We start from the raw sequence: 10759 nt of genomic DNA, 5'->3' as shown, positions 1-10759 counted from the left end.
GACGAGCTGCAGAAAGGCATGTTTATGAGACGGAGCCCATACACGTTCATCTTCTAGAAATCGTTGCAGGTGGCGCAACCTGGGTGAGTTTCTGCGCATCAAAAGCTATGGCATGCCTAAGCCACCACGCAGAGGTAGTTGGCAGCAGACCGACCACCTGGCCATTGGAACGAGTCCTTTCCCCAAGAAAATAAATAGGATACGCTCCAATTTAATCAAGTAGTAACTAGGGCAAGGCACGACGGTCAGACGATAAATAATGACAGAGGTGATGTAGACATTCACCACCTCTGTCCGACCTTTCAAGGACAACTTTCTCTCAGCCCATTTCTGGGTAAGATAGGCCACCCTGTGCGTCACTCCTTCCAAGTTCTTATCCATCTGGAGGTCAGGACCAAACCAGACTCCGAGCAGTTTAACTGGTCCGTCACTCCAGTGTCCGACGGCATCGATCTGCCCCTTTAGGTCCCCAGTTGCAATCCCACCGACTTCTCGGCGTTGATTTTGTCCCCTGCAACCGACCCATATTCCTTTACAATGAAACCGACTGTCTCCACTTCGAAGGCTTCCGACACCATGACGGTGAGGTCGTCCGTGTACACCGACACTACCCTCTTGAGTCCAGTTTTGAAAGTGAGGCCTCTTAACTGTTCCAACTTCCGCAGCAGTGGCCCGAGAGCCAGTACATACAGAAGAGGTGACAGCAGGCAGCCCTGACGGACCGAACGTGCGATGCTAAACGGTTCCGATAGGTGGCCATTTATTTCAACCACCGAGCAGGTACCGCTGTGCCTCTAAAAACGGGTCCCAAACTGGTTGCTTTAAGGACGGCTTCCGTGTAGCGATGGTCGACCCTATCAAAAGCTTTCGACTGATCTAAATTGATCAGGGCCCCACCGAAGCCAACTTTAGTCCTAGCCCTCTCTACGATGTATCCTATAAGGTGGAGGTTGTAGACCTGTTCGGCATTGCGCACGTTTGTGCCTCCCCGATCAGACTACCAACGATAAGCACTAACTTTTTTGCTAAAACCTTGGCCAAAATCTTAAACTCTTTGTTTAGCAGAGTTATGGGCCGAAAATTCCCTAGCACGTCCCCATTGTCGGCGTCCTTTCTCAAAAGTGTTACTACATCCCGGCTAACAACACTAGGAATTCTCCTGTTCCGCTGTCAGTTACCGTAGACGTGTGCCAAGAGGCTGCCAAACAAATCTGGTATGAAAGCAGACTTCGTAGGGCAGACTATCCAAATCGGACGATTTGCAACTTGTGCAATCGCTCATCGCCTCTCGTATTTCAGTGGCTGTAATCGGCTTTTCGCAGAATCTCGCGTCTGTTACTGAGAGCCATGGTAGACTGTCTAGGTACGAAGTAAAGTCTGTTACCGTCACTGCCCCATCACCCTCCTCAAACAGCCGCGCAAAGTGCTGCTGGAAAGCCGCACACATCTGCTCAGAAGCGAGTAGCACGCGTTCGTCTAGATCCGTCAAAGACTTGATTGTGGTTTTGTTTCCATGTCGTGTCTCTACTTTTCGAGCCCAGCGGATGGCTTTAGTTCCTTCGTGTTTTGGCGCACGGGTCTTAGCTCTGACAACGCACCCTTCGTTTTTCGCCCCAAAGACCATTCTCGCTGCTAACACGTCGGTCGCGATGCCTTTACTAATAGCCTCTTCTAGTTAGCTGACTAGTTCTCCCTCTAATCTATTTCTTTCTATTGCTAAATCTTTGCTCTCTCCAGAGCTATCCACCATCGGTTGTTGACGACAAACCCCGTCAACTGCCGCTTAACTAGTTCGTTAATCAGATCTCTGTAGTCTTTGCGAGCCGGTAAGGACGCATTCAGCTTCCAGTAACATGGTCCCTATCTACGGGTCCAATCTACATCGACTGAGCATATAGCAAATTTATGATCTGTGCAGCCGACCAATTGAAATTGTGAACAACCCATGCTATCCCTATCCTCTGACCTAACAATGTTCTATCTAAATACGATCTGGATGACCCGCTGTGGTTGCTTCACGTCCACACTGGCACATGAGAGAAATCCAGTCGGTACCTGTCAGAAAGGTGGAAAGTCCTGAGCAGGTTTTCGAGGCTTTTGCACCCACTACTGCTATGTACTAAACCCACACAGTCCTTCCGTGCGTCCAAAATTCTATTCCAGTCCCCCACTAGTACTAAACGAGACGTTCCCAAGAATGTTTCTAGACACCTGAAGAAATCTGGCCTTCCAGCCCCTGTTGGAGCATAAACCACCACCAGTCTAAAGGCGCCACCTTCGCTACATTCACGTCCAGGACCACTACCCTACCATCCAGGGTCAAGAAGATAGCCCGTACTTGGAGATCTAAGGATTTCCGGAACAGCACTACTACACCGCCACCCGCTCCCGATAGACTACAAGACGAGAATATCTCGTAGTCTTCAAAGGTGGATGCTAGAACGTGTTTTCCGGATATCCTTGTTTCACTAATGGCAGCGACATCTTAACCAAGCAACCTGAGATTATTGAGCAAGTGACCTTACTTCCAAGCTGATCCCAGGCCACGCATATTTACACACCCCATTCTCAGCACAATCATGCTAGTCGGAGAAAGAAAAAGAGAAGGTTACTCACATTGATTTTTGAGAAGCCCGGAAGTTCCGGGCCTCTCTACTGGCGAAAATTTTTTTAAAGGTCCTTCTAACAGCCTTTTATCAATTGATTTTTTTTTTAAAAACCCACACTACATGGGAATTTTTTTCTTATAGTTTTATAAACGCCTGACGATTAGGTCGTGCAGCTGGTCGATGTGGTCCTGCTTATATCGTAAAGTCAGTTCCATACCTGTACCAGACCAGCTTTGCCTAGGTATTTTCTTGACATCTAATATTGTTACTTCGTCTTCTTCTAGACCTGCCAAAACGGCCGCCACTAACCAGGTGATAGATATTTCTGGCGGCACATCCAAAACCCTTATCTTATTTCTTATTTCTTTATTGCCCACAAGGGGCTAAACATAGAGGGGACAAACAAAGGGATTAAGTCGATATAATCGACCCAAGTGCGTAACTGGTGCTTAATTTATCGACCCCGAAAGAATGAAAGGCAAAGTCGACCTCGGCGGAATTTGAACTCAGAACGTAATGACAGACGAAATACCGCTAAGCATTTCGTCCGGCATGCTAACGTTTCTGCCAGGTCGCCGCCTTCAACACCCTAATCTTGGCAAGATGTTGGCTGTGATAGCTTGGGATTAAGAAGTTGTCATTCCTCAATGTGGTCGCGGAATTACACATGGCTTCTTCTTCCCTCCCAAATCTCACCCCAATAGTTCCAAACTTCTTTCCTCGGGTGATGTGGATCTTTTGTTCCCACACGCTCCCGAGGCATTTTTGTATCTCGCTCTCAGAAGTATCTTCCACCCGACGTGATTTAACTCCAATGCAGCGGTATGTGACCGTGCATCTTAAGATGCTCTCTGTCCCGTCGGATGGAGGGCTTAGAGCTACCCTTCTCCCATTCCTTTTCACAATTTTTCTTGCCATTTTAAAATCTTCTTAATCTATGCGGAAAATTTCCATATTTCTCGCCGCAAACGCAAAAGAAGTGGAGGCGACATTCGCGTTTTTATGTTTCATTTCTTTCGTATTGTTGTTGTTGTTGTTGTTGTTGTTGTTGTTGTCGTCGTCGTCGTCGTCGTTGTTACTGTTTTTGCTGTTGCTGTTGTTGTTTTTATTCGCCTCGGTGACGTCATTAAGTTTAGGTCATTCAGTATTCTTGTTCTCATTTTTTGCTGACGAGGAACGCGTTCCTTTGTCGAACATTATATTATAATGGCTTCTTAATCATCCATCCTTTAATTGATTGATGAAAACAGCAAAATATTATTTTGTTCGGAAGTTGTTAAGATCCAAAAATATTGATGCGCATCCCCTGCAAAACAGGGGGTGTTTCTACATGCCCCCCACCCCCCAAAAAAACTATCTGCACAGTCCAGACAATCTCAGAGATGCAATGGTAACAATAAAATGAAAATACGGGGCCTTAGAAAGCCGAAAACATTACAAATGCTATTTCAACTTACAGAGCTCCAAATTTCAGTGACTTTACAATATGATGGTAATAATAATAATATAATAATAATAATAATAATAATAATACAGACAAATACTGTCAGATCATTGATGTAGCCATACCAAATGACATGAATGTTGCGAGTAAAGACTTTGAAAAAAATTCACCAAGTACTCCGAACTGAAGGTAGAAATGGCAAGACTGTATGGAATGCGAGAAGGTAATGTAAAAGTGATACCAGTGGTGATCGGATCGCTGGGTTCAATCCCTTTGAAATTTCAAGACTTCTTAAGGCAACTGGAAATCCCATGCAAGATTGATGTCTTGCAAAAAGCAGCCTTATTGGGTACAGTACACATCTTAAAGAAAGTATTATCTGTCTGAGGTCCTTGTTGTGACTTGACAGCTGACTAAAGACTCCAGTGCATTTTTACTTACACTATGTAACGAAGGAACAACAACAACAACAACAACAATAACAATAATAATAATAATAAACTCTTACCAAAGATGCTGCACAATGAGATCGAATGCAGAAACACGTGGTTTCGAAATGAACCTTTAAACCACACACCCATGTTTGCATCTTCACTAATTAATCGAAAGTTTTTTTGTTTTTTTTTATGAAACCAGGTATCATTTATTTATTACTTATGCACTGGTGGTCAACTGATAGGTCGTCACAAAGTGTAAATTTTTTTAGAATATGAAAGTAAAACTGCGATAGAAACCGGAGATGACGACAATTTCTTACCCACATGTACATTAGTTGAATTAGTATTTGTGATTTGGACAATTAACTCTTGGATTTCATTACAATAAACAGGGTTTAACCATTTCGACTTCACCGAGGTATATGGAATTTAACAGCGCCGTTTCCACTGATGTATATTGAATTTAATCACCCTGATTTCACTAAGATAAATTGCTTTTAGCCACCCTGATTTCATTGAGATAAACTGAATATAACCACCCCGATCTAACTGAGATGAACTGAATTTAACCACCCCGATTTTACTTAGATAAACTGGAGTTTAATCAAATTAAGGAACCACGTTAGTTTCACCGAAATAAAATAAATTTAACCACCCTGATTTCAAATTCTTCGGTTATAACTAAACTAAAATGTAAAATTGTTAGTAAATATTTTATTATCTTGGGTCACCGAAAGTAATTAATAACTGCACAATCACCCCGCCCCCACTCACAATAATGACGATATAATAATAATAATAATGATAATGGTAATAATAATATTAATAATGAAAATGATGATGATCAAGATGATTATGACAATGATAAAGAAGAGAGAGAAAAAGACAAAACTAAGACATTTGGTATAAATGTCGGTGAACGGTTCAATGGAGGTCGCTGCTTTTATTTAGAAACCAAGATAACAAAATTAAAGAAAATATAATAATTAATAAAGTATATATACATGTATATATATATATATATATATATATATATATAATATATATATATATATATATATATATATATATATATTATACGAGAATATAACTTTTTCAAAACACAATGAAGTTACAAATTAAAAAAGTCAACAAAAAAATAAAGTAAATATATAAAAAAAAAACAGAAAGAAATTATTTAAACCACTGAATAATGAGCCGGTTTTTCTTTCTTCTCGATCTGCTGTCTCAGTGCAAACAAGAAATCATTATTTTGTTATTAGCACGAAGATTGAAAGAAGAAAAGAGAGTGAGAAGGGAAACTAGCAGCGAGAAAATGAAACCTTTTTGTTTTTTTGCTTTGTTTTGTTATTTTTTTTGTTTTTGTTTTTTTTTTTGTTTTTTTTATAGCTCACATGTTACTGTCAACGTTCAGATGTGAAGTCGGAATTAAATGGCGTTTCAGTGATCTGCAACATCCCTCCAAATGAGATCGCAGGGCTTACTTGCCAAGATAGCCCAGGACAACCATCACTCCAGCGATAAAAGCGAAGACTGCTCCCGCTATGGCTAATCCCATGGACCAACCGATTTCGTACAAGCTACCGGCTTTCTTCGTATTAAATATGATTACACCGATGATAATAAATGCAACTGAAATTAGAAAGAACATTACATAAATACACAAACATATACAAATATACTTATATGTACAGAGAGAGAGAGAGAGAGAGAGAGAGAGAAAGAAGGAGGGGAGGAACTCTCTACATAATGTCTATAATTTTTGCTACTGCCGATAATGATGATTTCAATTAAATTCTTGTTTTGTAAATGAGAAAGGTATTTACCGTTTTCTAGGTTCAGTAGAAGAGGCAACATGTTTAAGTTGCGTTGGTTAAATATTTTGTCTTGTTGCTAAAACTTTCATCAGAAGTCTTTGACGGTGTCTATTTATAGATTCGTTATAATACGCTAGTGTACGTTAAGGAGTTTTTTTTTAGAGAACATTGAGCAACCCATTATTGTTTCGCGTTGAAACTAAACAGTGCTTGTTTACATATGTCTATCTAATTTTTTACTAAAAATTTAGACCATAGCAGAAACCCAACTTGGCTGAGGAGCCTCATTTCATACTAGCAATGAGATTTTTTCTTCGCAGAATTCACGCTAGTAAATTCATTGGATATATGTCAACCTCTTACTTAAAAGCTTACTACAGCCGTGAATAAATGATATCAAACCATGTGTTTTACACTAGGTGGTATAAAAAATTTCCCAGGCTAGTTCTGCAGCACGCCAACAGACAGCAACACACGGTTGCGTGCGCAATGAGAGCTAGCAGTGTCTCATGGAATTGTTGTGTTTACTTCACTAGTCGTGAAATTTGTGTTTTGTGATCACATGTATGCTGTAGTCTGCAATTTTGTCATGGACAGGAAGTTGAAACAAAGAACCAACATGAAATTTTGTGTTAAACTTGGAAAGTCTGCTACAGAGATATTGAGCATGCTTCGGCAAGCTTACGGCGACGAGGTAATGAGTTGTACGCCATGTTCCGAGTGGTACGGGCGCTTCAAAAGCAGAAGAACGTCCCTGGAAGATGATGAGCGATCTAGAAGTCCTGCCTCGTGCGTCACTCCCGGAGATGTGGTATCGTGCATCGAGAATTCGACCCCCAGGGCCAAACTGTCAATCGAGATTTCTACTGCGATGCTTTGAATCGTTTGAGGAAGGACATTCGGCGAATGCAACTGGATCTGTGGATTGCGAACAATTGGATTCTTCAAGACGACAATGCTCTCTGTCACCGTACTCTCCTCACTCGTGAGTTTCTCGCCAAAAACAACATGGTACTGCTTCAACACCCGCCTTATTCGCCAGATTTAGTACCTGAAGACTTCCATCTCTTTCCCAAGATGAAAATTCAGGTCAAAGGTCACAGTTTAACACCGTTGTCAAGATCCAAAGCGAATCGCAGAAGTTTATTGATACGCTTACGGAAAACGACTTCCAGGCCGGATTTCAAAAATGGCAGGAACGCTAGGACCGGTGAATTGCTGCACAAGGTGACTATTTCGAAGCAGATGATGCTAAAACTTAGGTAAATAAGTTATTTTTTTTATAAAACATAATTAGTCCAGGTATTTTTTGATACCACCTCGTAATCGGAAGCTAAACTGGCTTGGTAACATCGATATTTAGCTTTGAATAACATTTTGAAACGTTTTAATTGATATTGATATCACCTAATGTGCAGTATAGGGAGAAAAGTTAATTTATCAAAAGTATAAATGATTGACATTTTATATATATTTCTGTCAATGAATAATTTATATTTCAATAGCAAATCAAGAAACCGATACGGCAACTATACTGGGAGAAATGTTCCAAAGTTTATCAAGCGTTTAGGGCGCCATCAATCCTATAATTCATTGTAAGCTGAGATACAATTGTATTTGAAACAAGCTTTTTCGTCCAAATAATTAGGAATTAAAGAATAATCTGATTTTAGAAAAACGGTTAATATCGTCAGTTGATAAGTATATATATGTTATTTGCTACAATATCTTTAGTATGATGGTTGACCAACTAGCAACGAGGAAGTTTCTTCATTTGATAACAAGAATTGGTAATCTGTATATTGGTCTCATAAGTTTGTGATCCTGTGGGCAAATGAGAAGATCCAATGGAAAGCAAATCAATTCACGAGCTGTTATGCATAGCAATATTTTGTAATTCCCTCACAAAAAATTATCTCGCAGTTTATAACCGATAGAAGACAGTATGACGAATCTTAATATTGGAGCCCCTTCAAAAATAATATTGTAATCATACTAAAAATAGATTCAACATATTCGGTCTATCTATGAAGTGGATAAATGGTTGGTAAATAACAGAATTAGTCAAGTTATTATCTTACCTCCAGCAAATGTACAAATCATGATAGCCAGGAGTGCATTACGTCCTCGGCAGGTTTCCACAAACATGTACAAAAACAGAATGATGAACGCAAGTAACAGCGCAATTAGTCCTAGAGTTTCCAGAGCCTGACAAGCCTTGAACCAGTCTGAAAAACAAAGAAACAAAAATAAATAAATAAATAAAAAGTGTTTTCGGTAAATTAAAATAAATATGATAAGATAACATATGAGAGCAGCTATAAGACAGGATAAAACTTTTACGAACTTTGAATTCTTTTTTTTTTTTTTCTGGTGATGTTTGAAGAATCTGTGGCAGATAGCTTTCCTCGTGACTTGAACCTGAATGCATAAGTTCTAAAGACAAAATTGTTGACGAGTGTGTGTGTGTGTGTATGTGTGTGTGAGTGTGTGAGTGCGTGTGTGTGTGTGTGTGTGTGTGTGTGTGTGTGTGTGTGTGTGTGTGTGTGTGTTTGTGTTTGTGTGGTATAGTACAGTAGTGGTAAGAAACTCTCAAGAGAGCTGAACAGCAGAAGACTCCTGACAATTATTTGCTGCATTCTGCTTGTACAATCTCCTTAAGTACTTGATTGTGTCTCCACGTGTATCTTCCTTAGGCTAATGCTACTCTGCAGGAGCTCGGAACATGACCCATTGTCTGCATACTCCGGCAGAGTAGGCCACTCAGGATAATTTGATTTGCCCCACTTCACTAGGTTCATGTTTGAAGGCAGGAGATAATAAAATGATCTACGAAGAAAACTTATTCTAAGAGGTGCCATGTGTCAAAAGTCGTTACTACTGAAACACTTCTGGAATGAACCTTCCTACAACGTCTACTGGCCCAGTTTGCTCTACTGTGCTGCCTCCCGGATTCTTATGGCATCCTATTCCTTTTTCACCTCCTGTAAAATCATATCTCACCTCATCTTTCCCCTGGTCTCTAACCACCATTCCAGTTGTTGGTATGCCAAGTCCCTGCCTACTGGCCTGGGTGTGTCCCATTATTTCTCTAATCGTACGGCTTTCCTCTGTTGCATCCACTGCCTTCTGGACTCTCCATTTCCTTCCTGTTTTCAGCTTGGGCTCGATTGGCCTCACGACCTTATCTTTCGAGTCTTCAAGCACGTTTAAGAGCCTTGATTTCTCGGCTTTGTATTCCTAAATGATGGACTTGAGAGATAGCTTCAGCTTAACATAGCTACAGTAGAGTACAACATCAGTAAGATTTGGTGGGACATCAAGCCACTTTTGGTGTACTTGTTTATTTTGATCTCGACATCCCCCACTGTGCTAGTAATGATATTGTAAATTAGCAGAAGCCAGAGAAGCTTTGAGAAAAACATGAACTGAAAACACCAAACTTTGTATTTGCTAGAGCGGCAACACTTGTCTTTGACCTACAAGCTTTTTCCTATCATTTGCTTGGTTTAGTTTCGTATTTTTGTATCTTTCAAGGTGTCGTCGTACCATTGTTCAAGGCTTTTGACTGATTCCTCTGCTACTGTTGGGTTATTCTGGCTGGCTAATGTGAATACGACTGTTTCTTCTAATTTCTGTTTCCACAGAGAGAGAGAGAGGTTCCGGTAATTCTTTGGTTTGTTCCTCAATGTTGATGACGCAACTACCTCGTCCGACTGTTTCAGTATTCTGCGTGTTTCATCTTCCTTTGTGGAAAGGACTGTAGTGTCGGCCATGAAGACTTTTAGAGATGGCATCTGAAATCCCTCGCCAAGTTCTATTGAAGCTGACTATCCCACAGCTGCCTTCAGGATGACTGCCATTGCCAACACAAACAGTAAAGGGAAAATTTCACAGCTCATTTCTATGCCTACTTCCACATACATTCGGACGGTTGTCTACTCTTTGGTCGAGAATCGCATAAAGAAACCACGAAGAATACTTCTTCAACACTTCTCGGATGTTCTTTGGAAAATGATATGTCTCAAGAACTCGTAGGTGAATCATCTTGTGAGGGACCGAACCGTAGGTATTCGCCAGATCGTACCAGACCACACCAATGCCTCCTTTTTTTCTGTTCTAGATCTTTGAATTGCCTCGCAAGTAATTAAGGTATGTTCCACACAACCCGACACTCCAGGGATGCCTCCCTTCTGAACTGACACATCAAGTACTTATTCTCTGTGAGATATTTCGTTAGACTTGCCGTCATAACAGAAGATTTTTCCTTCAACGTTCAGGAGTAATATTGGTTTTAGTTAGCTGATGTATACTCCTTCGGCTCTCATCCATTGATCGCTGATCTTCATATTCTTCTATGCTGACCTTATCAGTTTGTGGAGCCACTCAAGAACACTGGAACATTACTTGTACAGCAGGCAGGGTATTCCGTTTGACCCTGGTTTTCTTATC

The 10759-nt window shown here is 40.7% G+C and overlaps 1 protein-coding gene across 2 annotated transcripts in view; it reads right to left on the bottom strand.

The window, feature by feature from the left end:
• Positions 1–5697: 5697 nt before the first annotated feature.
• Positions 5698–10759, bottom strand: part of LOC115213003 — a 55360-nt gene continuing 50298 nt past the window's right edge. For both annotated transcript variants that reach the window (XM_029781899.2, XM_036504169.1), the window contains exons 2-3: positions 8389–8535; positions 5698–6122 (exon numbers count right to left, since the gene is read on the bottom strand). In XM_029781899.2, coding sequence (XP_029637759.1) covers positions 5971–6122; positions 8389–8535 — 299 coding nt within the window. In that variant the 3' untranslated portion in view covers positions 5698–5970. The remainder of the gene's footprint in view (positions 6123–8388; positions 8536–10759) is intronic.

This window comes from Octopus sinensis, linkage group LG6 (genome assembly GCF_006345805.1).
Source record: "Octopus sinensis linkage group LG6, ASM634580v1, whole genome shotgun sequence".
NCBI lineage: Eukaryota > Metazoa > Mollusca > Cephalopoda > Octopoda > Octopodidae > Octopus > Octopus sinensis.
This window is presented reverse-complemented; position numbering and strand designations above follow the sequence as displayed.